General features: G+C 40.7%; 1 protein-coding gene and 1 long non-coding RNA gene across 2 annotated transcripts in view; one reads left to right on the forward strand and one right to left on the reverse strand.

The window, feature by feature from the left end:
* ENPP1 (ectonucleotide pyrophosphatase/phosphodiesterase 1) overlaps positions 1-12,977 on the reverse strand; it is a 54,033-nt gene extending 41,056 nt beyond the window's left edge. Inside the window, exon 1 of the mRNA XM_021391995.1 lies at positions 12,510-12,977. Within this exon, the coding sequence (XP_021247670.1) occupies positions 12,510-12,977 (468 nt within the window). The remainder of the gene's footprint in view (positions 1-12,509) is intronic.
* Positions 3,943-9,833, forward strand: LOC110396074. Its single transcript, XR_002436777.1, has 3 exons — positions 3,943-4,607; positions 4,863-4,925; positions 8,023-9,833. It is a non-coding gene; the product is annotated as an uncharacterized LOC110396074 (long non-coding RNA).

The following is a 27,560-nucleotide window of genomic DNA, read 5'->3' on the forward strand; positions in this document are numbered from 1 at the left end:
CTTACACTGACCAGAAACTGTCGCCATGTTTACTTTGGATTCTCAGTGCATTAAGGCTATGAAACAGGCACCATATTGCTCACGCCTAGCATTTTAAGCAAGATCTAATGCCTACTTAAATATAGGGATAGAATCCCTCTAATCTCACTGAACACTGGATTTGGTCCATAAACTCTTTAGGAATAGCGTATATATTATCACTACATCCATAGCAATTAAAGGCAGTCTAGGAAAGCCAGCAATGCACTCATGACTGCTATTCAAGTATTAACTGTAATACTGAAGTTAGCTAAAAGAAAGCACTTTCAGAGAAATAATGGTTACTTATTCAGAAGTACTGAGGAAGATAACAGAGAATGCACATGTCACCCTTCTGGTCATTCTTCTCTGTGAAAAATGACTTTGAAACAATAGTTAAATATTTTCAAACACACTTCAATCAAATTTATGTACATGCCTACACTAAGCATTTCTCTTTTTATCTCCTTCCCCATCAGCAACAGCTGCTGAATCAGTTTTTTGAATACAATGCCTATAAATTGTTCCGGATCTTGGAAATCTTCCATCTGAAATACCACCTAGAGAAGTATACATACAGTGAGGTAGGTGGCATGTCAGATGCTAGATTTCAAGGCTCAGCAAAATCACTGGGGAGAGCAAAACTTATTACTGTTCTTTTTATTTATATGTTATTATTCGGAAAATAGAAACTCCTCCATTTGGTTATAAAAAGTGAACTTGAGACTACTTTATTTCAGGGTGATGACAGATTTACTGCTTTATGCCATGCTACTAAGCTCAACAAGTAGAAAGTCTGCTGATGCATAACCACAAGCAGGCATCGAACAAACAAAAACCACTCTATTCTAAGTGTAATCCTATTCCTGAGATTTTGGCACTGAGTGTTACAAAGCCCTATTTTTTATTGTGTTCCAAAATTTCAGTTTTACACTTCCATGAACATAATTAATTTCAACAAGCAAAAACATGGAAAGGATTATGTTCACTGGGACATACCAATGGGTAGGAAAACACTAACATTTCTGATGAAATAGTGCAAGTTGTGTTTCCTGCAAGCAATACTATGGAAACCTCCGAGCATCATAAAACACAGCACACTACCAATGCTCTGTATAGTACAAACCTATTCTGCTCTCAAATTTCTTGTATAAACAACAGAAACAATCTTGGTCCAGGTCCTTACCTGGCATATTATGTCCACCTGTAACTAAAGAAAAGCAGGGAACTGTACTGAATCATAACTATGGATATTCAAGCCTTTCTTTTCTTAGCACTAGTCCTACTGTCTTTAAGAGCTTTAGAATTTTGCAGTAAAATATATTTAAGACTAATTTTTTTTTTTCCTTCAAAGCTTAATAAAGAAGCTTCACAAAGATGGTAGCTTAGAGCGTCTGATGATATCCTGGGACAGTCAACTCTAACCAAGTACCCTAAACTATATAATTACTTCAAATCAGATCTTTACCTTCAGCCTAAATGTCTTTACTCATTTGGATATAACCCACACAAATAGCACAAGTGTTCTGCTGGAACAATGTGGATTAATGAAACCTGGCCAACAGCAGTAGCAGTCTTGCCTAGGCCCAGCAGGAGTTGTTACAGTAATGGTTAACATGTCTGTCAGTGAAAACACTCTGAGATCACCAGCTCTGCAAATGACCAGAGGTGACTGACTTTAAATAAGATTGCCCAGATACAGAAGGTTATTTCACTAATGCAGCCCAAAGGTGGACTAATTTACTTCACTTCTCGCTATTTAGGACCTCTTTGCAGCAGGTAGCTTACTAATATTACCAGAACTGTTTTGCAGACAGCTAGACCAGGTTTGGGATGCTGCAGTCTGTTGTGTAAAGATTTTGTTTGTTGTTGTTACATAGAGACAAACAGATGCATGCATAGTTTAAGGTTTTCTAACAAGAGCCTTGTTAGAACCTTGCAGCAACACGCTGCAAGCACCAGGCTCAATTTTCCACCTCTCTCTCTCCCTTCCATATTCTCTTTCAACCTTCCTTGAAAAGCAAGAATTGAGAAGAAAAACATGAAATGAAGAAAGAATATGGGAATCTAACACATAACAGGAGGGCAAATAAAATTAAAGAATCAGACCTCATTACTGACAAAAGCAACACATGAACTTTTTATATTTTTTAACTTGAGAGACTGCTAGAACAAAATGTAAGGTTTCTCAACCAGAACAGTAACAACTGAAGAAAATGTCCTGTTTTGTTTTAAAAATATTTTCTGAGAAAGTTTGTTTTGGAATCAAAAACATTGTAATCCAGGGATGAATCTCTGTCTATCACTGCTTCCTTTACGTGGGAGGAAGCAATAAAAGCTTTGCTTTGTAAACACTATAGTGGTCGGGAATAGGTGGTTGAGTGTCTGGAAAACTGCAATCCTGAGAACATGTCAAAAGCCTTTTGGAGCTGGGAAGATGGCAAGATGATAACATGGTTACAGAGCAGGGTTATTTCCACCACTCATCTGTAGGGATGAAGTCAAAGAGAATTCCACCAGCAGTTTCAGTGACCTGGTGGAAAGGCTCAAGTACAGGCTGCAGATACTGAATGCCAAAGAGACTGATGAACTGACTACACAGCAGGTCCCAGTGATACATAGTGATACACAGGGAAACCTCTCACTTTCCTTTGCAAAAGAAAAACAAAATATTCTTCTGCCACAGTCCACTTCTCTTCACTTTTCACTAGGTCTGTCCATCTCCCCTACTCTCCCTCTACTCTTCCACTGTGTATTTCCTATGGCAAAAAAGAACATCGATATTTCTTTTAAGGAATAATCACTCTGGATTAAGTGTCTTCCTGTGTTGACTCTCCTCATTCTTTGCCTACCATGTACTTAGCTGCTTTCTGTCATCCTTTTTTCACAGCGTTCCATGCCACTCCAAGTTTTAAGGCACATCAGTTAACTAACTGCTGTGCAATTAACACGGAAGACGTGCAAAATAGTGGATTTTCTTTCTAATATCCATGACTCTCACTTGCAGTTGCTGTGTCATGTCTGTCCATGAAGTAAGAATGTCTAGACTAAGTTGGTAATGTCACTATTACAAAAACATGTGGAATTTTCCAAAACCACTGGGATCTGAGAAGGACTATGTTCTCATCATTTTGTGTGCCTGACATAATGACTAAAGACATAGACTTTAACACTGAAAGACCTTTGAGAAAGAATTTCATCTGCAAAGAAGATAGTAATAAATAATGAATTTCACATAAGGGCATGATCATCTTCTGCCTTTATAAAGGGCATGGTAAAAGTGTAGAAAACATACCATACATATTTAAAAAAAAAAAACAACACAAAAACTTACCCACACTTGCCAAAGGCAGCAGAATGTTTGCTCATGTTTATAAAAACTATTTTTAAGTAGGGATAACCCTCACCAACTCAGCTCTATTCACGAACAGGAGGATATTTAATAAATTTTACTAAGGTGAAATGAAATGGATACTTCAACCATACCAACACAGCTATTAGGCTAAATAAATCAGCAAAAAGAAGTTAGCAGTACTGAAAAAAATGTGTTACACATGTCGTATGTCCTTCATTCACCTCTAATTTTCCAAATTCAATTTTTTTATGCTTTTCAAAGACTTGCTTCTGTTGATCCAAATTCCTTGTCTGGAGTCCAGAAGGGGAAGGGAGTTGCTGAGACTCTCAGATCTTGGTTGGCCTGAACCACTGAATGTGACTGAATATGCCTGAAGTCCACAGAGGCAAAAGCTGAGGTTTACACTCAAAACCTTTTCAGAACTAAGAAGAGGATTTACTCTTAAAAAAAAAAAAAAAAAAAAAAAAGTAATAATAAAAATTTACAGAGATCATTGTTTTTCTTCTCCAAGAAGAATGCAGAAGGCCTACTCCTGTTGTTCCTATGAAATGCTCTTAGATTTATTATATGCTATTGCAGCCTAAGGTCACTCAAGGGACAAGGATGTTTTAAAGGTAGCTTGAGCCACAGCAAGGTAGTACAAAAAGCCTTCAAGGAGCTTACCAAAGAGCTGTAACTTCACACAGTGGGGGTATTATCAGCAAAAGACATTATTATACTACAACTCTCTAAATACCTTACAAAACTATTTAAGTGTCTACTTTTAACAAGAAAGAGATGTTATAAATTAGACCGCATCAAATCAGATCATAGAAAAATATTTATTAATTCGAGTAAGCAAAAACACAAGCAAAACGCAGCGCTGGGCGGCTGGGGAGTCACAACTTCGGCAACAGCACGCAATCTGAGCGGGGTTTGAGTCCCGTCTTTTATACCGTCCTTAGTTCCTGTATACGCGACCTTCCAGTGTATGTGGGCCGTTGCTAGGGGGTCGGCGTCTGGGATAAGGTTCGTAGTTATCTTCACCGCTTCCAGCGGTTCCGTTGTTGTAACATTGTTTATGTTTCCTGATGTCCTGACAAGGGGGCTTCTTACAAAGCAGTCCTCGATTTGCCTAACAATTATCACCATATCAGGATGTTTGCCCGCAGCCTGTACACCCAACGGCCAGGTCGTTAGCACTTCCCTTTACAATGAACAAACGACTTTACATCTTATCACAAGAGATAAAAAGGTAAAATAGATTCAGTAGCTGCCAGCACACTAATAAAAGCAAAAGCAGAGAAGAAAACACGGCCTTCTGCCAGTCACACTCTTCCTCTTCCAGAAATCTCTTTTCAAGAATAATTCTAAAGATGCTGTTATTTGTAGTACGATCATAGAATTTGTAACAAGAAGAGTGTACAGATGGGGTTGCTTTTATTGGGTGCTGATAATACTATTGAATATACAGAGTAAGCCCACAGTCACTCCCATTTTTCCTCTGCAGATGTTGCTACTGCCACCATTCAGCAATTTTAGGCTGAACAGGAAGACACAGTAACCTTACAGAGTAAGTGAAGAAATTACGTAGAATGTTTATGAAGGATAATAAGGAGTGTCAAAAAATTAGTGATCCACAAAGGAGTACAGCAATAAGACAAATACGGTATCAGAGCAACTCACTATGACACATTACTAAGCTTGCTGTTAACCGACTACAGGCACACCTTAAGCCCTGGCTCCTGTGGCTATTTTCCAAAGTGATGGGCTGACAGAGAGACCATTATTTACCTCTGCATTCTTTGAACATAGCTCTTCAAAATACAAAAGGCAGACTATCAAAAGATTCTTGCTTCACAACGTGGAAACTTTGTATTTCAGACAGAAGAGCACTTGAGAACTGACCCATTTGATCGTGTCAGAAAGAGCACAATGGAAGACAAACAAGATCTTTATTTAGGTCAACTTGCCTACATGTCTTCAGAGAGACGAACTGGGAAAAGGTGTATCTGAATTTTTTCAATGCCCTAAAAATTACATTTTTTTTTGCATTAATTCTCTCTTTTCCCTAGCTATCTTACTAACTCAACGCTGAATCGTTAAACAATAGCCAAAAGCCCTTCCTTATTCTGCTCAATGGAATGTGCTCTCCATCACACTGCATTTACAATATCCACTGCTGTCATATAAGCTCTTTTATGGTATTGACCTGTGCAACATCTGCGCAGGAAAGGAAAGTTTATTTAGGGTTGGGTTTTCTTCAGTGCAAGAAGTGTATTTTTACTTTGTTTCAATTTCTTTCCTCTGTTATTTTCAAAATTCCAAGATGTTATAAAATAACTTCTCTGAAAATGTCATATTTGATGACGATGACATGTGACACTGACAAATCCTGTTAGACAGAGCATTCTTTAAAATAAGTATTTATTCAGTTCCAATTGTGTGTTCACAGTGATGTTTACCAATATACTATTTTCTAACACTAACTTCAGAGAGAGAAACTTTTCTAACTTTCCATGCTTTCAAACCTTTACCTTGTTCCGCTCCTCCTTTCAGCTGATATCAACATTCAGTCTTAAGCCAGATCAGAACAATTCAGTCATTGCATATTTCTACTGATACTAGTGAAAGAATGCCAAGAAAAAATTTTTAAGAGTAGAGGCTGGAAGGAAGCCTTGCATAATTTTGTATCTTTGACCTTGCCTGAAATTGAAGCCAGCTTGTCCCTGGCAGGTAGGCAATTACTGCAAAATTAAAGAAAGGAAATAAAAATCTTAAGACACAGCTTTAGCCAGAGGTCTGAATGTTCAAGCAGAACCTCTGAGCACACATGACACTAATCATGGTCCCATTCCTTTGTGGAGTCTGAACAGACTAAATGGCTGAAGCAGGCACACTAGTCTAATCCATCAGCGGGGAGTTGAAACTTAAATTCATAGGCACAACGTGGATATTTTCAACCACATGGTCAGCCAGCAACGTTAATAGAAATGCACAAGCCCCACAGCTGGATGTAGTTCATTTGATTCCAAGCTCTGCACTGCAGTTGTAGCCAGGGAAACCAAAAGCACTCACATCATGCACTCAGGAGTGCGACTGAAAACTTTCACCGTGGTTTTCATTCTCCAGCTCAACTACATAAGGGAGGAGAGCATTTTGCAGCCTGTCCTAAATGTCACCCTGTTTAGTCTATGCTGGTAGCAGTACCTAACCTATCAAGCTCAAAATGAGCTCAAGTACACTACAGAAAGCTGCAAATCACACCTGACTATGGCCTATCAACACATGAAGTGACCACTCAGGCCACATGAGAGCTCTGAAACAGTGCAAATATTTTCCTGACTTGGAAGGGGCCAACAAGGATTATCAAGTCCAACTCCACACAGCACCACCCAAAATTCAAACCTTATGTCTGAGAGCATTGTCCAGACACTCCTTCAACTCTGGCAGCTTGCGCTGTGACCACTGCCCTGGGAAGCCTGTACCAGTGCCAATCACCCTCTGGTGAAGAACCTTGTCCCAGTCTCCAACCTGACCTTCCCTTGACGCAGCCCCATGCTGTTCCCTTGTGCCCTGTCACTGTCACTGGAGAACAGAGATCAGCACCTGCCCCTGAAGAACTGTAGGCTGCCATGAGGCCTCCACTCAGCCTCCTCTGCTCTGGGCTGCACAAACCAAGGGACCTCAGCTGTTCCTCATATGGCTTGCCCTCTAGGCCCTCCACCATCTTTGTAGCCCTCCTTTGGATGCTCTCTAATAGCATTATGTCCTTCTTATATTGTGGCACCCAAACCCACACCCAGTGCTTGAAGTGAGGCTGCACAGCACAGAGCAGAGTGGGACAGTTCCTCCCCTCGCTCAGTGGCAGTGCTGAGTCTGATGGAACCCCAGGGAATGACATTATATTTCTGAGCTGCATGCCAGACATTTTAACCAGAAGGATACTGTGAGAAACAGTATCAAAAGCTTTGCTGAAATCCAGAAAGATTACATCAACTGGCTTTCCCCGGTCAACTAGGTGGGTAACCTTGTCATAAAAGTTAATTAAGTTTGTTAATTATGTTCATTAAACAGGACTTACACCTCATAAACCTGAGTTGGCCATGCCAATGACTGCACTGTCTTTCAGATGTTTTTCAATAATTCCCAGAAGAATCTTCTCCATAATTCTACTAGGCACTGAAGGGAGACTGACCAGTCTGTAGTTAACCAGGGTGTTCTTTCTTGCCCTTCCTGAAAACTGGAACAACGTTTGCTAGCTTCCAGTCAACATGGACCTCTCCAGACTCCCAGGGTCATTGAAAAATAATTAGGAGGTCTCATGATGACATGAACCAGCTCTCTGAGTACACTGGAACAAATCCCATTGAGACTCCCAAGCTAATATGCATCCAGTCGAAGCAGTAAGTCCCACCAAATTTAGGGCTGGCTGGCAATTTATTGTTACTGCAGTCACGGTCCTCCAACTCAGTGCTGAAGACAGAGTCAAAGGTGGTCTGAAACACCTCTGCTTCCTCTGCATCCCTATTTGTGATGTGACCATCCTCATCAAGTAAGAAAACCACATTATCTCTGGTCCTCCTTTTGCTTTTAACATATTATTTCCCACAGTACTGGCCAGCTTCAACTCTAATTGAGTTTTGGCCCCACAAATTTTCTTCTTACAGTGACAAACAGCCTCTCTGTAGTCCTCCCACGTCACCCAATCTCACTTCCAGCAGCCATATATTTTCTGCCTAAGCTCTGAAGAGGATTCCTGAACAGGTAAGCTGCCTGCATTGACTTCCAGTGTTTTGAAATTGCCTGTTCCTGTGCTTTTAAGAGGTCATACTTAAAAACTGACGAGTACTGATGGACCCTAATGCCTTCCAAAGCACGTTCCCAGTGGACCCTACTAACTAGTTTCCTGAGCAGCTCTTCTAGAGTTAAGAGTCTCCCCTGATTACAGCAATGGCAGATGTCAACAATAAAAGATCCGCATCAGGCTAAGTGTCTCAATTGTTAAGGGGCTCATGATTCAAATCTTAAACATTAAACTGCATGTAGAAACCAACAGACAACTGGAACCAGATTTACAGAATCAGAAGGCTGGAAGGGAGGGACCTCAAAGAGGTTTTTAGTCCAAACACCTGTTCAAAGCAGGGTCAAAACTGGATTCAGGCCACGTTGCAGAAGGGTACATGCAATTGAGTTTTGAAAACCTTCAAGAGAGACCACTCAACCTTTTGGGGCAACATGTTCAAATACTTAATTATTCTCCTAGGGCACTGTTCCCCCCCCCCCATACTCAGCATAAGAACCTCGATTGCTTCAAATTAAAATGTTGTCTCATGCTCCCACTGTGCACATCCATACAGATACGGGGTTCATCTTCCTGAAAACATCCTTGAAGGTACAGGAAGGCAGCTATCATGGGCAGGATCTGAGCCTCACCCAAGCCTCTCCAGGCTGACCCAGCCCAGCTCGGCTTCTCTTCACCCACGAAGAGCTTCTCTCCTTGACCACCTTGGTGGCCCTCCATTGACTTCAATCCAATTTAAATTGACCTTTCCTGTATCAGAGGACTCAAACCCAGTACTTCAGATGGGATCTAACAAGTGCTGAGAATAAAGAAAAAACTCCTCTTGATTTGTCAGTCTGTACGTAGCCCACCACACTTAATTTTCACTGTTAGGAAACTGAAAACAGTGCAGAGCCTCCCAGGGATGCCAGCTTTATTATGATATCCTTCAGTGTCCTCAACCTTCAGACAAAAACAAGGTTTTGTCCCACCCAGTGCTTTAGCTTAATCTTCAGGCTGATAAGAAGTCCCCTAAATAACAACAAGGGAAAGTAACCATGCCTACAGCTGTGCAGGCACCTATCCTGTACCATTCCTCATGGTATCTGCACTGGTCTGTAATTGTAAATGTAAATGTAAGCTGTAAAACAAAGCAGATTCTGGGAGTACATACCAGGAGTCCCACTGTCTTAATTTGTTAAGTAGATTGTTTAAATTCACAGAGTATTGCACAAGCTGTATCTATCCTCCCTGTGAATTGAGGAAGACAACTGAATAAAAGTTTAAAAGAAGTCAGAACACTATTTTGTGTTTCACAGGTGCATAAAATACTAAATAAAGAAAATTCGGACTGGACTTTTAGAAGAAAGTAAAAGGAAAAAAAAATGATACCAGGCTTCCAAAATACTTTTATTTTTTAAGAGTATTCCCACATTATTTTTTAAAACCTCACAGTTTACTATCTTATGTACTTCAAAATACTTAAGTCATTAGAAGAAACGCACACTTCCAATGTCTCGGCTCAGAGTCTACCTGAAATGTTTTGATTTTTTTTCCTAATCAGAAATTATTGATCTGTAAAAACTAACACACATTCTAATTCAAGTGTCATCAGTAAATGACTTCTCCAGCACTGACAAAGAAAAAGTCTGAAACTATCAACATGAAAAACCATTTATTTTGTTACTCCTTCCCCCCCCCCCCCCCCCAACATTTCAGCTTTTAAACACATGGAAAAATTTTAGTGAAATAAGTGAACCAGACAAAAATCCAATGAGAAGTGCTGGCCAACTTGAATTGAAAGCCTCAAACCTAAGGAAGAATTATGTTGCTCTTCAGTGGCAGCAAGCTGGTCAGTCATACAAAAGCAGCAGATGAGCCTGGAAAGACCACGAATAGCACATTCAGCTTTGAGGGACAAAGGTAAAAAAAACAAAAAACAGAAGACAGTAAATGGAAAGATGTGCTAGGAGATCACATAAATAGAAGGATCACCATCTCCCATGACTGCTCAATGCTTGATGTTTTCACTCAGTTGTTCTTCAGGAAGAATGATGGGTTAATAAATCCCTGCAGGTCTCCCACCATCCAGGAAATCCTGCCCATGCATAGCACCAGAAGAGTGACACGTGATAGGAAAGTCTACAGCTGAGCTAAAATTATGCCTGCAACAACAAGAGCTGCTAAAAGCAGAGGTGATTCTATACTACTTCCCTCACCTACCCACATCCTCCCTCACCCAGTGGTCACTCAGTTCACAATAGCTGAGCACCTCCATGTAACATGGAGAGGCTCCTGAAACCACCCACAAGTCAGGTCTACATGACAACCTTCTGTGTATGGGGACTTTACATCTTTTCCCTAATGGGACAAGATCACCTCATCAACAGAAGCTGGCAACAGAGAAGTTGCGTTCAAGCTGCACAGGCATCTATGGCTAGCAAGCACATGCATAGAAATAGGGGAATGCAAGCAAGACAGTGCTTTCCAGAAATGATTTTTTCATATTTTTAAACAAGCAGACAAACAAAAATGAAAAACAACAAAAAACAAACACCACCACACCCAGAAACTTATCTGAAACTACGTTTTCCCCATCTACCCAAATAAAGGTAGCAATAATGCATGCAACTAGGATAAAGGCAGGCATAAAGAGTTTCCCTGTTTACTTTGAGCAATATCACCTCTATTGTTTCCCACTGCACAACCTGGAACACTAAGCATGTAAGTCAACTCCTTTCTTACCCCTAACACTGGAATGGCACCATCAACATACTGCCAAATGCATTGGCTGGTGATAAAGAACTTTTATTTCCAGCTCCAGTTTTCCCACCATTCTGACTTCCTAACATGATGTTTAGGCCACGTATACTCTTGTTTTACTCAGGCCAATATCATCTAGTATCTGTACAGTCTTTCAAGCTCTACCTAAATAAATGATCACTATGGTAACTGAAACAGTGCTGCATGGTTGTTTACAGCTTTTTACTTGTTTCTGTATAGACGACATATATTTCATCTGAAAACTTAAGTCAGCACAGGATGAATGCTTTGCCAGTTCTTGGAGAACAACTGTGGTCTAGAAAATAAGAATGTGATTCAAAAGCGTACATAAGCGCATGCAAAAGTTTAAATTCGTGTTTAACTCCAGTCTTGAAGTGATTATGTCTATCTAATCACGTTTCCATTCGAACAGCATATGATTTTTCACTATCACAACCCATTTTGAGGGCTAGAAAAAGACGGGCTGTTTTCACCATCTGCTGCAATGCCTTAATTTGGGACATCCTGTCCTTCCCAGAACAGAACAAAGTTATGAAACAAGCTGTAGCCCATTACCTTTAAGAATGCTTTTCACCAGTATAGTTGCCAGGACAAGAAAAAAACAAAACAAAACAATCCTCCACACAGAAACAATCATAGAACATATGGACGTGTGGCATTTTTCTTAATGTTCGAACAAACACGCAAATGCATTGTGCAACATGTCATGTTAGAAAATATGCCTGGTGTGCCAGAGCATGGTGGCCAGTTCACTTAAAACAGTAACCAAGTAATAGGTAAACCTAGAAAGGCATCTTGTTTTGAAAGTTAATGGATATACTAAGCAGTAAAAGCTGCTGCAGTTCCACAGAAGCTTCCTTCCAGGAAGGCCACAGTTCAACCTTGATAATGACTTCAGCCTCATAACGATCACCCCGGGCAGTCTGGACAGTCTTATTTTCACATCTCTACAGGAAGGATAATTATAATACAGCTGTGTGGCTAAAACTGGAAGCTGACTTACCTGCTAAGAATGGCTCTGGACACCGGTCCTCTGAACCAGGACTGAAAGGGGCTCCAAGAAGTATTCGGAGGCAAACTTTTAAAGTACAGTGTTTCAAATCCTGTACAAAGCTAGTTTTTAATGCTTCCTCTGTCCTGCCGAAATCTTTTACGAATTTCTAGTCATATTTCCCTATTTTAATCTGTTTGCCTTCCACTACATGAAGTAGTTAAAACCACACGAAGAAAACTGGTTAATCACTAATACTCGGAAAGAATCAAGACGATTCAAGCGCGAGCGTCTCCAAGAGACGAAAAGGAAGCGACAAGCCAAGAGCTCCCCCGGCTCCTCCAGGTAGGCTGCTGCTAGTAACTAAGCACAGCACCGCCAGCGCTGTACTGCCGCCCGCCGCAGGAGGACGAGGCGACCCCGCAGCGCTGCTGGTACTGAAGGCAGCCAGCTGCTCCTGCAGAGCCCAGCCGAGGACTTCCTAGGGGGCTCAGAGGGCTCCGCGAAGACGAGCCTCTCCCGACCCCCGGAGGAGCAGCCTGGAGCCACCCGCCCGCGTAGCGCCGCGGAGCTGCCCACCGGGCCCGCCCGGCCCTTACCAGAGAGAGCACTTTGTATGTGTTGGGGTCCTTGCTTTTGCCGCCCGGAGCTTTCTCCGGCTCCTCGGCCACCTCCAGGGCCGGCAACATGGGCACGGCCGCAGCCTGCAGCTCGCCGTCGGCCGCCCCTCTCTCGCCGAGGCCCTCCTGGCGGCCGTTACCCGCTGCCTTCTCCCCGTTGCCCTGCATGCCGCCTACCGCTCTACCCTCCGCTGTCGCAGCCGCCGTTATTAATAGCGCGGTGGCCCGGCCCGGCCCGGCCGGCCCCGCCCCGCCCCGCCCCGCCCGGAACGCGGCCTCCGGCAGCCCCCGCTCGGCGGGGCCGAGTCGGGCTGGGGCTGGGGCTGGGGCTGGGGCGGGAGCGAGGGCGCAGGCGGGGGCGGGGGCGGGGGCGCGGGCTGCGGGCACGGCTGCATTGCCCGCCCCAGGCCTACCGGGCCCGGCCGTCACTCCGCAGGCGCGACCCATCCGCACCTGTGCGGAACTTGCCGCTTAGGGTGGGCGCGGGTGTGAGGTGCCGTCGCTGCGAGCCCAAAACAGAAGCCGGGAGCCGGCGGGTGGTGTTTACAAAGCAGCACGGAGAAAGTTACTTCTCACTCGGGGCAACTTGGGGTTAGCTGTCTCAGGGGCCGGTCATGCTCAGCAGGATGCAACAGCATTAGTGCAGTACCTGTGTGTGTACCTCCTAGATATCCTTCTGGACACACCCTTCTATGTCTTGTGTTCAGAAAGCGTTAACCTCACCCATGGTTTGGGCTCTTCCTGCCTATTCTCACTAACTCAGCCCTACTGTTCGATAAGGGAGAGGTGCGCTGTTAGGTTTTCTTAATGATCCTACTTGACAGCTTGCTCCAGGATTATAAGTCTGGCTGTTTATTGTCAGTTACACATGGACTATGAGCCTACCAGTTGCCTGAAAGGTTCAGGGAATGTTCTGTTCGTCATTTCTCTAAGCGACATGGAAGTCTTCAGTAACATCAATCATTGAAAAGTCTGCTTACGCTTAAAATTGCTAAAAATTAGCAGCTTGGCATAGGAAGACCTGGGTGTGTGTGGTGAACACCAAGCTGAACATGAGCCAGCAATGTGTCCTTGCTATGAAGAAGGCCAATAGTATCCTGGGCTGTGTCAGGCATTGTACTGCCAACTGGTGGAGGAAGGTGAACTTTCCCCTCTACTCAGCACTTGTGAGGCCACACCAGTAGATCCCATGCTGGGATCCCCCACACGAGAGATGTGGACATACTGGAAAGAGTCCTGATAAGAGCCATTAAGATAAGGAAGGGACTGGAGCACCTCTCCTGTACAGAGAGGGACTGTTCAGCCTGGAGAAGCTTCGGGGATGATTTCATTAACATTTATAAATACCTGGAGGATGGGTGCAAAAGAGACAGAACCATGCTCTATGATTCTTTTCAGTTGTTTCCAGTGGGCACTGAGAAACAAACTGGAACACAGGAGATTCCCACTGAAAATCAGGTAACACTTCTTTGTTGTGTGAGTGATGGAGCATGGACACAGGTTGACTAGAGAAGCTGTGGTGTCTCTTAGAGATCCTCAGAAGCTGCCTGGACATGATGCTGGACAACTTCCTCTGAGTGTCCCTTCTTGGGCAGGGGTTTGAGCAGAGGGACATGGAAGTCCCTTCCAACCTCAGCCATCCTATGAAAGAACTCATTTTCCATCATTACTTATATTTTATGTATAGTTATATATATTTAAATTAGATCTAGTCTTTCATTCTAATGTGATGATGGCCTTGAAATACAAGGACTTGAGAAGTCTATAGTAGATGCTCTTGTGATTTTGTTCCCTCGCAAAATGTTACAACTCTATTTTCTATTTCAGCGGACTCTCAAAGTCAAACGACCACTACAATTTTCTGTTGTTTTTTTTTTTATTTTTTATTTTTTTTTAAAAAAAAAAGATTGTAAAGACTTAGCATTTGTTTAACATTTATAGAATTACTGCTACTGCAGCTCCCAGCATATTGAAGGTCAGGGCAAGACTGACTGCACATGCCTGTCATCACATTCTGAGTCACATTCTGACCTGTTTTGACTCCACAGGTGTCATCTTGAGCATTTCTGCACTAACGGTTCACTTAGTGACAGAAAAAAGGAGAAAGCAAATGGGGCTGTGGCCATCAAACTCTTGAGTCTACAGTAAGATTCTCCTTTATTCCATTAATACAGCATTTCAAACAACTGTGCAACTAAATAACTGATACATATTTAAGGATTTTGACATCTGATTAAAAAAATGTAAATTCAACGGATTGATAATTTTAAAAGACTCATAGAAACTAGCGTAGCAGAACTGTTTTATTCATTGAATGAGGTTTTAATAACTAGTGCAACAAAAGACTGTTACAGCCTGCTTTTTTTTCCCCATAACAATTAAAAGACATTGCAATCATATGTGTTGTGGCTTTTTTTTTTTTCAATTGGTTGGAAACAGAAATGCTGAGGTACTAACAGGCTGACTCCTGTTCTTAACCCTGCCATCAGAATTGTTCCAAAGAATGTTTATCAATCAGGTGATAGGTGCTTTACATATAAAAATATAAATATAAATATATAGATGAAAAGTTCAGATCTTTTTCATTCTGTTTCCAAACACTCTGGTAGGTGTTGGGTTTTTTTTGTTTTGTTTTGTTTTTTTCTTTTTTTTTTCCAGTATGACTGGAAGATTAAAAGTTCTTGGCTGATTTTTAAAGAATTAAAAATAAATTTTTCTTTTTTTTTTGTGAATAGAAATATATTTTTCTGATTGCCTTTAAGAATAAGTCAAGTAGAAGTCGTTCTTGTACTGTGTAAGTCATCAATTCAAAAGTTCCAGCAGTACACGTTGTGCACTGGTGATTCAATGGAAATAATATATAATTAGATCACAGACAAAAATGTGTCTTTTTTTTACCATCTAAAGAATGGCTTTACTGCAGCTGTAGCTAACTTTTAAGACATTCATTGAGTATCTATTCACTGACAGCTATTTTTCTATGTACAAATATTTGTGAAACACCCCCAATTTTATCATTTCTTTCTATGTCAATACAAACAGTTAAGGTGCTTCAGGCTAAGCATGGAAAATAATTAACCTGTGTAGAAAATAATTAACACATTAGTGAAAAGACTGCTCATCTCAGCTGACTGGCAGGGTGTCTAAGGTACACTATTAAAGTGTGGAAGGGAAATCCAAATAGGATTAAGTTTCGACATCAATGAAATCACATGAGAAATCTTTTCTGATGAATACTAGGAGAACAGATGGAACATTTCAAACGCTAAACTTTCAGAAATCTACAGTTACTTCATTGCTTTGGGAGGAGATTGTGAAATACTGGTCAATACAGTTTTAATAAATCTTTGACAAAATACATAACTGTGCAATTAATTAATTTCAGTGGTTACTAAAATTGCAATCCAAATTCCAAAAGACTTGGCTGTGGCTTTTTCAGCAGAGACACAGGAAGCTTCAGAGGGAGCCAGGATTCCCAGCAGCCAGCACAAGCACTGAGCAATTCATCTCCTCACCGAATGTAAGGGGACAACCTCATTAAAAACAGCCATAGCATCATAGAATCACCAAGGTTGGAAAAGATCTCCAAGATCATCTAGTCCAACTGTCCACCTTCCACCAATTTTTCTCCACTAAACCACATCTGTTAGTACAACATCTAAACGTTTCTTGAACACTTCCAGGGATGATTACACAACATCCCTGGACAACTCATTCCAGTGCCTCACCACTCTTCTGAAGAAAAAACTTTTCCTAATACTCAACTTGAAACTCCTCTGGCTCTACTTGAGGCCATTTCCTCCAGTCCTATCACTAGTTATGCTAGAGAAGAGGCTGACCTTCTTTCAGGTAGCTGTAGAGAGCCTTGTGTTTCCAGGCCTCATCTGCAAACGGAGTCATCAGAGCAGGACAATTTTAATTATTCCTCCAGCCATGAGCTGCAGCAGGGAAGAAAAGCGAACACAAACAATGCCATGAGAGGGAAAGGCAAACACAGGGAGTTCCCACACTGCTACATCCCGGTGTTCGTGACATTTGCTGCTTGCATTTTTTTTTACCTGGATGGGGTTGTCAGTGGATGCCTATTTCTTGAAAAGACTGCAGCAAACACCAAGTACCCACTAAGTCTCAGCCTGACCCCATTTTGTGAGTGGACTGTAGCACAAAGGACCTGCAGCTGGGTGGCAAGGGGTGCACGGACACCTCATTGTGTGAGCAGACTACCTCTGGGCACAGGGACCATTCCTGTGCTCTCAGTAGGCCACAGGTTTAGACTGAGGGCGGAGCAGTACCACTATGTGAGGTTGCCTGTGATAATCAGTTCTATGCTGGCTGGGTCTTGACACTTAAATTACAGCACGAAACTCCTCCCAGTGAGTGGTGGCAACCATGAGCTTCTTGTTGCTTTATCTAATCCTCAGAAAAATTTCTGTAGCTATACAAAAGACCATAAAATTCAGACCCAAAACTTGTTTGTTGAAGATCGTTATTGCTCAGTGTAACGCTGGACTCTGCCCTTTATGTGTGTTAGTGAAGCTGTGTTTCTCAGCTCCCACTAGAAGGACTTCTCTGGCATTCTTGTATGAGAGCTGCACTGTAAACTGTTCTGAGAAGCAATAAGCAGATCAGTAATTTTCATAGTTTCTGAGTTATCATTCTTGGGAGTTTTATTTAATGCTCAAAGTATGTCTCCAGCTTGACAGAAAATTGAAGAAATCCCTACTTAAGACAAATGAAAACAGAGGTTTATCTTTTATTGTGTCTGGCAGCCCTGATTCTGATGAAATCAGAAATCCCACAGCATTTATGAACACATCAAACCATGTAGACTGTTCTGTGTTTTTCAGATTTGTATCTGTAAAACCAGCATGAAGGGATGGTATGTGGCTGCGCAAAGACACAAATTCAAGGTAAAATTTCAGGACACACCTTTCAAGACGCAGAATCTGAATTTTCTATCATGATGTCTCTTTGATGGGATAAAAAAGACAACAGAATAATTTAGCTTTTTATAACTGCTTGTTTCAGAAACTGTTAATTTTGCTCTCCAAAATATCCCCTTTTTGATAAGTACAAAAAGAATTTTTGCAAATACCTGTCCACTTTTTTTGGCTGCTTTACTGATATTCAAGAAAAGTAAGATCTAAGGATAACAAACTGATCACTAATATTTCCTATAACATTGAAAAATTGTTTAATCCTGCCCACTTTTAGTTTTAGTTTGGCATATATTATTGCAAATTTAATAACTGTTCATCCAAAAGCTGTTAGGTTGCTGTCAACAGTACAAGCAAACCATGAAAAGCCTTTATTGTAGCCATTGTCCTTGCTTTGCAGCAATTGCCTATCTCTCTAAACAATATAAAAATGTTGTTGATTTTAGAAAAAAATGGCTTTTTTTTACACTGTAAAATCCTGACATAGTGACAATATGTTGGCAGTCTTTGATGAAAAGCACCAGTTATCACCTGTGAAAATTCCCAGAAGATGTTTGAATACTTTAATGCTACCCAAGAAAAGTTAATTGCAAGACAGTTATGCTATTATTAACAGACTAATCTCTCCAACAAGAATGGTTTTAGTGTCTGCCAACCATGTCTAGGAGGTCTGCATATGCAAGCATATCAACAGGAAGAACACTTTTTGCATACATGGGAAAAACTGCACGAAGTTCACAAGCTGGAAGGAAAAAGTAACAATGCTGTATTGCAGTAATTAGTCCAGCACTTTCTAAAGACCTGCTAGCTTAATTCAGGGCTTCTTCTAGTGAAAGCAGTGTTTATGAATTTGAGAGGGGTGTAGAGCTTTGATTGCTTGGCAATGACTCTCAGCAGTAGTGTAGGTACAGTAACAGCCACTACAACTAGCTGGGAATTTAAAGAAAATAGAAGATTCTTTCACAAGTTAAATGTTGTATAACCAATAAAAAGAGATAAATAATCACAAACAGGACTTCTGTTCCCTTTCATGTTATTCTACACATGATATAGACAAATGAACCTAGCAAATCGGTGATTCAGGAGATCACATACAGAAACGTCACTGTGAAATCTCATTGACATTTTCTCCTTTGAGTATGTTAGATGTATTCTTAGGGCCCAGTTACATTACTCAAAATCACATTGAGAAATCCCCTTACAGAAGAGAAAGCTTCGGGGAGACCTCATTGTGGCCTTCCAGTACTTGAAAGAAGCATATAAGCAGGAGGGGTAATGACTGTTTGCGTGGGTGGATGGGACAAGGGGGAATGGTTTTAAACTAAAACAAGGCAGATTTAGGTTAGATGCTAGGAGGAAGTTTTTCACTCAGAGAGTGGTGACGCACTGGAACAGGTTGCCCAAGGAGGTTGTGGATGCCCCGTCCCTGGAGGCATTCAAGGCCAGGCTGGACGTGGCTCTGGGCAGCCTGGTCTAGTGGTTGGCGACCCTGCACTCAGCAGGGGGGTTGAAACTCGATGATCTTTGAGATCCTTTTCAACCCAGGCCATTCTATGGTTCTATGATCTCATTGATTTTTGATAGCTCAAAGTGAACAGCAAGACTCAATACAAACAGGAAAGGGAAAATTAAAAAAATAAATAAATTGGCTTTCAAAACAGATGTACAAGTAGAGGCAGAGATTTGAAAAAGTACCCAAGGAATTTAGGAACGCACACCCTGCATGTCCAGGCAGATTTGTATTCCTAAATCACTTTGATATCCAGCATTACTTCATACTATGATGTACACCAACTGTATTAAGTCAGATTAAATAGCAGTCAGAGATCTGCAGCTGAGGAGATTTTTGAACCAAGGGAAATTCTCCTGCTAAATACTATTTAAAAATACTTTTTCATCTTGTCTAGCCACTTTCTGAACAGATGCAAGCATGTAGCATCTACTCTGTTCTGCAATATGAAGTTTTACTGTTTCACTCTTGAAGAAAAACTCATTTTAGTATTTATTGTCATCACGCAAAAATATGTAGTCTAATGTAATTTCACAAAGTTTTTTGCCCTGTGGAGTAGCGTTATGATTCAGGTGCTGCGTGTCTCCTTTTCAGCAGCTACACTACAGTGGTTGGCATTCATAACCCTTTTACTGGAAGCAAGCGCGTGGAATGCAAAGTTTGCAGTTCACTGCTAGAACAGCATCTATTTCATATGCACATACTAAAATGCCATCAAAACAAGAATGTAAAGTTATCTTTCAAAAAGTACCCAGAAGGATACTTTAAGACAGACTGTGCTGAGTTATCATGAAAAAAAAACAAAAACAAACCAACAACAACACAAAGCAAGTTGTCCCAGTGTTTAATAGACTGCAAATGATTCCAGAACTTAGTGCACATTTAAGGAAACATCTAGTACTGTAAAGTACAATGTTACTTAAAAGCCTCACAAACAACTAAAATAGTACATGTAAAGATAATGAGAGAAATACCATTTATTACTTGTTTAAGAAAGAAAAAAAGCATAAGGGAGAAAAAGGCTTGACAAGGATAATGCTAAGACCAAATGGAAAAACTGAGATAGAAAACTCAAAGATTCAGAGGGGAGGAGACGGGAGGGATGGAAGAGTTCTATGTGTTTTTTAACACTGCAGATGCTGTTTCTTGATCATCTGAATTTTAGTGCTGTACACGCAAGCATTATTTCAGGTTGGATACAACAAAACACCTAATGAAAATGCTTTGTTGTTGGGATCAAATTTCCCTTCCATAAAAGGACATCGATGAAGTTTCCAAGTGAGTTGGTTAGCTGTGGGGTTTCTGTGCTCCAGAATAACACCAGTACTACCAACAAACACTCGTTACTTCTGGAGTCTTGACAGTCACAGCCTTCACTGGACTGGACATCTGGTTTTGCAATCCTGACAGATCTGTAGAACAGCACATTTGAAAGCTGTTTAAAGCTGCACATTTGACACTGTTTAAAAACAGTATCTGTACAAGAATTTTAGTAAATCATGAGCTCTTAATAATCTCTAAGTAGGCTGACTAGAATTTTTTTTTCTAGGAAGACAGTAAGTATTTTCCGATGCAAATAAACAACCAAATTTAGGGTTTTATGTGTTATTACTGTTAGGAATAAATGTGTTACATTACATTGCCATGTCAGCTTGAGTTTCTCTCTGATCCACATGTCTTGCTCACCCTTTTTGTTTCTTTGCTTCTTCTGGCTTGCTGCACAAACAGAAAACAGGGAAACTGTCTCCTGGTGAGAAATGTTCACTCTTGTCTCCAAAAGGAGTCTGGATCTAAGTGGAGGTGATCATCACCTGAGCTCACCCCAATTCTTCTAAGTGTTCAACTTTACTTTGTCACGCAGCTAACCTGTGCTTCTTCCTCTTGGAATCCCACAGCCAAATACTACCCAGGGAAATAAATCGAGAGCATCTTAGTGTTTTTGGGGGGCTCCATGGTTTGCTTCCTCTGCGTTCATGAAAACAGATTTTTAGACATATTTATAAAAAGCTTAATAGGATGCACAACATTGCCTCTGGTGAAACTGCTTCAGTGTGACAGAAGAAAACCATCTTCTGGGACACGGGCCAGGCTAGAAGCCCACCAGGAAAGGGAAATTATGCATGTTTAAATAATTCTGTTATTTTTTTAATAATCCTTCAGGATAACTTAATTTATCTCAAAGATATAGTAGGTGTTTTGGAGCAGTGCATTGCACCTACCTCTCTTTTTAAGAAAAAGCTGAGTGCCTACTGCTAAACCCCAACTACTTCATCTGGTATAGACCCAGACATCTTCAAAAGACTTCCCAAAAAATTCTCCAGAGTTATGTGTCCAGAACAATATCTAATTCAGACTGTGGAGAATGCCAGGAAGTACATTCTTCTGAGTTTGAACCAAAGCCTATGTGAGGTGCCTTAGACACGTTCTTTAGGAGATGAGATCACAAGGGATATCTAAGCATCCAAACTCAACACACTGCCCTACTTTCAGAGAAGAATTTGAGTGTGTTTATGTGGGTCATAATATTATCAGTGGATGAAGTTTACTGGAGTCTACAAGTGAGGCTCGCAAACTTAATCTAGGAAACAATATAAACCAGTCCTAAAGAGACATATAGCAAATTAGTCATTACTGGCTCTTCAGTCAGGAGCAGGGAGTAGGAAAAAACATGTCTTCCAGCCTCTTCTATTCTCCCATAGCCCTTAAGAGTGGTGGAACGCAATACTCCTGAATTTGTTCAGGAGGCAGAACAACAAAAATTAGCTCTTTTAGAGAGTAGCCAATCCTCTGCTGATTTCATGTGTGCAGTGAGTATTTCAGGCAACAGACTCTCAGCTGATTCACTTCTCAATCCACTCTTCGTTCCAGCTTAATTTGTAAACAAATCTTCTGAGAAGTAGAGCTTACTTTAAAAAACTCCATATCTTTTGTGTTTATTGTTAAAGCTTTTTTTTTTTTTTTTTTTTTTTTTTTTTTTTTTGAGGGTGTCTACATTAAACTAAATCTGCAATTCCCTGAATGTGGACAATCAGATTATTTTAGGGTTTTAGAGACGCTATTTTCCTTCCATAATAGGTTTCCTTGCCTACTCTTGTTTGTCTCCAGTCTCTCAGTAGTTCATCACTTAAAAGAAAGTTTGTGTCACTCAGTAAATATTGTCTAAGCATCACTCACTGTAGGACACGTAATGCAGAGACTCTGCGTGCAAGTGACAGATGACCATGTTGCCTTCTCATATGAGCTCTCTGTGCTCAGACTAAGAAGCTAGAAAAGAGAAATATATCTCAAAAGACAAGTGTATAAAATCTATGTAGCAAATAACTCCTACAAACAAAAAGCTTAAAAGCTCACCATTTTTCTATTCACCTGTCTTTTTGTAAGAAGATACGAAGGCAAAAATAAAAACACTTAGAGTCAACTCTTGTGGGAATGTTTCTTTGTACTGTCACCATCTCAAAACTAACACAATCAAACAAACCAAACTATGTATTTCATGGGAGGTTCAATTGACTCAACCAGGATGTTAGTGGTGTCTAAAAGTTGTTTTACCTTCACCGAGAAAGAAACATGATATATTTTCAGTGAAGATTTATTTGTGTTTGCATGTTTTTTTCATGGAAAGTTCCAGAGGCTCTGTGTACAAGATGCCCTGGACATGTAGTTAACAAGTTATTGGTAAATCAGTTTGTCTCACACTAACCATTTTAAGTTCTGCAGAATAGCTTGTCTTTAGACAGAACCTTCCTATAACACTTTGAGAGTGTAACTCACCACTGGTACCTTGCACTTGGTCACCCTTGTACTTACTCTTATCTTCTAAATTGCAGCACAATTCATAGAGCAATCATCTGAAAATTAGTGAAAGCTGTCATTTTGAAGATGGCAAAGCATTTATGTTATGGCACTTCTTTGTTAGTTACCACTTCAAACTTCTCTAGTGTCAATAATGATGATAGTTCAGTGGCTATAAATTCACTCACAGTAATGCCTTGTGAGACACAGTTAACCATTAATCTAACAGTTAGACAAGATCTTCTTATATTTTCAATCTGAAGTCATGTTTTAAATCTAGCCCACTTAAAAGAAGCTCCAGAGATTACTTTGAATTAGTCTCCATATAGGACGGAGATTGGGCAAGTAATTTCATATGATGTGCTTTAATAGACAATCAGAAGCTATTTGCCATATTTTTCTGACTTAGCAATCTACTCTGCCCCCTGGTCTTTTGGAAAATATGTAAATAATTAGGAAAGAAGAAAAAATGTGGGCATATATCCATGTTCTTCTCAGTATTTTTAGAGCACAGTGGGAATATCTCATGAGATTCTGCTGAAAATCTAATCTGCATTTACAGAACCCCATTAATCATCATAGACTATTTTCGACAAGTCAAAGTTTCTTTTCCTGATGCCTCACAGAGACCTTTCTCAGGCTTTTGAAGCAATCCTCTATAACTAAATTTCCCCAGTGAGGATTGAAGCCATTGGCTAACACAATGTATAGAGCCAGAGCCTCATACCTGTCCCATTTCAAGACTTGTTTCTCTCTAGCATGAAGAAATCCAGCTCAATAGCTCTGAGAATGATGTGGAAGATCGATCTGATAAGAAGGCCTACTTATACAGGATCAAACTGACACCTGGAGCTTCCTCCATGGCCTGGTCTCTCACCACAACCATCAGTCATGTAAATGAAATATCAATTGGCATTGGATAATAAGGTATAATATTAAGTGAATCTTAAGCACCAGTGGCCAGTTCCAGCAATGCCAGCTGCCCTCTGTTCAGTCTGTACTTCGTCAAAGTCCACTTGTACTTTGTTCAGCCCATAGTTTGTTTGCAAACAAAAACCAACATACTAGCAGATATTACCGTTGTTTAGCTTCTCCACTGGAAGCTAAGTTATAGTGGAATGGGTTGAGAGGATGCAAGAAAAATATTGCTATGTTCCTTTCTACATATTATCTTAAAGTCTCGAAGTACATGCCAGACATCTGTCTTCTTAGGAAGAGCAGAGAGATAAGAAAGCATTAATTGTACTCTGTGAACTACATAAACACTGAGTGTTTGCAAGGCTCATATGAATAATATTTGGAACAGTTTTTTACAAAAGCTACAAGGCAGTAAATCTACTCATTCTTCCCCTTTACAGTGTAAAAATTCAATAATATAAATTTAAGCTTATGCATCAGATCTAGCATGTAAAGCAGTTTACCTCTGCTGTTCTTTACAAGGTTATTTTTCAGTCACTGGTGTTACCTAGCTAATTGAGAAGTCAGAAAGTCAGAAGGCTGTGTGGGTTTTTTTTCAACTACTGTGGAAGTCTGCAAGCTCTCCTATAGACATGCCTTGCAACTGCCCAGCATCCCAGTAAAACAGCTGAGTACTCTTCTGTAACTAGTGAAATAATGCTGCTGATGAACAGCGACCAACAACTGTATGCTGCACACAAAACTATGAAGAAGCAGGGACCCAGCTGTTACAGCAGTCACATAATAGTCACTTAGTCAATCAGCTCTCACACTTAGATAATTGGATATATTTGATTTCCTTTGGCCTCCTGCATTTCATCTCCATCTTAAGACTGACTCAGATTTTAGTGAATATATATGGGTATGACCTGCAAGACAGCTTCTTCGCAATTAAAGCTTCTGAGCATGTTCAGTAACTACCACCACCTCTGTCATGTGTCTGGGCTCTTTTCAGCCAGGCTGACTTGCCACAGCCTCTGTACATGTTCCAACTAATATTTTTCTTATGAGGAGTTAGGATGTGATTGTGGAAAGGAAAGTGAGGACAACAGCACGGGTTCTGGATGAGCTAAAGAGGAAAAACGTGGCAGAAATGCTGTGCTGGAAAGAAATTTCCTGTCCTTGGGGAATTTTTAGGACTTCAGGCATTCTCATGTTCTGCACCAGGTCATAGCCATCTTTCAAATGGGGAGAGCAGTCAGATGGAAAAAAAAACAAAGCAGGTAGCAGATCGGTTGTTAAGACATTCAAGTTGTACAAAATCTAGCATCAAGCTTGTGCCTACAAGCTACCCCAAACTATGAATTTTGTCATCTCAGCCAGCAGTGCAGTGATGTGGCTGTCAGCCATGACTCAATGAGTTCAGGTTGTTTGTCCACACAAAGGAACCCTGAAAAAGAAGTCACAGGTATGATATGTCAGCACCTAACCTTACTCTGAAAATTGTTTGGCTGACAATGTTGTGTTGGGATGCCACTTAAAGCAAAGTCAGACTCTGAAAAATGATTTAATTTCAGTGAGCTGACTAATTCAGGACAACAACAACAAATAAAAGAACTGAGTTTTATTAGCTTCTACTGACCAACTCTATCTGTGCTCTTTTTCCCTAACTAGTCAAAGGCAGTTTGTACAGAGACTTTCTCTGGCCCAGCACAACATCTCCTGTCGTCACATTTCAGAGAGACTCTCTTTGCACAGTTTTTTCAGATGCTGTGCAAAACAGTCACTGAAGTCAATACAGTAAGGAGATATTGATGGGCTGCACTGCAACTCCAACTTTGAAGTTAAGGAAACCCTCTTCTCCTATCCCTCCAACTTTTCCTTCAGTCATTCACAAATGTACTTTCCACCTCACAAACACAGCTGAAGTAAAGCAAGAAGGGAAGTTTTCCTATCCAAGTGCTCAGAAAGATGATTCATGAGCAATGAAAGCAGAGAGGGAGCTTGGACTGCTGAAATGGCAGCACGAGCAGTACTCACAGAAATCCTGCCAGCACAGGTACATTTTTTTTTTAAATTGCAGTAAATTCAGATGAGTTTCTCAAGATTCTGGCCATCAGGAATCTCTGTATGTAATTTCCATTAAATATCCTTGAGCACTGTTTGGTAAGTCAAAATCTTGCTTTAACTTTTTTATGGTAAAAATGCTTTTTTACTCGTTCAATCATTATTCACTGAGGCAAAGAACATAGATCCTTTCTTAGTCACTGAGGCAATTCCCTGTTTTCATGGGTAACTGTGTCATTCAAGCTGATTCATACATTGACCAAGCTCTTTCTTGTTTTTTTCCTTGCAACTTCCACTGGGTAGCTGTTCCAGAAGCTTACTGGTGAGAACTTCTGATTTCCAGCTGGGATCTACTGCTTGTAAATTTGTACGTAATTCTACCTACCAGTATTGTTCTGTAGCAGAGATGGCTCTTTTTCTCCTCTCTCTGCTCTTTGTCACTCACTCCTAGAAAAAGTGGTTTATACCCTTTCACTTTAAGCATTTCCTCTGCTTGACAAGTCAAGCTTTAAAAATATATTATTGTTTGATAAGTCATAAAAGTAAGTAGGAATACAAGGACTTTATTTGTCATATCATAGCCAGGGTCTTCCTTTGCTTCTGCTCTGAATTAAGTCACCTCTTCAGTAAGAATTACAAAGTTCCCTTACAGTTTGAAGTCCCCTTCACCTACTAAACAGCAACAAAAATCTATTATCACTGAGCATTAGCAAGTCTTGCACTGGCTCTGCTCTGTCTTTACTTATAACACTTACCTCTGGAGATCGTGAGGACAAACATTTAACAAGCTGCTTAGCTTCTGACAACTACAAGCAATACAAGATGGAGAGATGCCACTACTGACAGTCATGCCATTTTTCAGGCTACTCTCAATCCATTCTATACCCAGCCTGTGTTTGAGCTGTGTTAAACACCACTGAACATGGAACATCTTGGTTGTTTGAAAAGTGGTATGTAGAAGTTGAAAGCAATTCACAAATGACACTGAGCAATTAAAACTCGGATTATCAGAAGCCAGAAGGAAATCACTGTTTTCTTCAGTATAACCTCAAACCTCACTAAACAATCAAAAATGTCACACAGGAAAGTCCCTGGGCATAAATAACATACTGGTGTGCCATGTTCCAGATATCATTATCCCATGGTAGAACTGTCCAGAATGCTGTGCTGCTTTGTCGACAAGGAGTAGACTATGGATTCAGTGATTCATAAAACAGAAGCCTTATCCAGAACAAAGGAAGATCGTCAGTGTTATTTTTCTCTGCAGTTGTTTTGCTTCCATTTCGGTATATAAACACATTATAGAAAATACAAAATCAATTCTCATGAAGAGATCTCTCTTACAACAGGCTTCATGAAGCTCCTGACATACTCTAGAAATCAAACATTTCAAAATCTTTCCTTGACCTTTATATCATTCATCAGTTGTTTTTCGCTGTGATCAGACATTCAGAGCAACCAATCAGCAAATTTGTCAAACAATATTACAGCAAGCTGTCCGCACGTGTACTGAGTTTTTGATGGCTGGAAAAGAGCTTCCACGACAACACTAACAGCAAGTAACAATTTCTGCTGTCTACCTCTAACTATATACAGCTTGTCTTTATGCAAGACACAAAAATCTTTTATTCACTTTTAATTACTGTTTCCAGAAAGAATCATAGAAGCACAGAATGGCTTGGGTTGGAAGGGACCCCAAGGATCATCAAGCTCCTACCCCCCTGCCACAGGCTGGGCCAGCAACCTCCAGAGCTGGTACTAGACCAGGCTGCCCGGGACCCCATGCAAACTGGCCTTGAACGCCTCCAGCCATGGAGCACCCACAGT

This window comes from Numida meleagris, chromosome 3, assembly GCF_002078875.1.
Source record: "Numida meleagris isolate 19003 breed g44 Domestic line chromosome 3, NumMel1.0, whole genome shotgun sequence".
In the NCBI taxonomy this organism is placed as follows: domain Eukaryota; kingdom Metazoa; phylum Chordata; class Aves; order Galliformes; family Numididae; genus Numida; species Numida meleagris.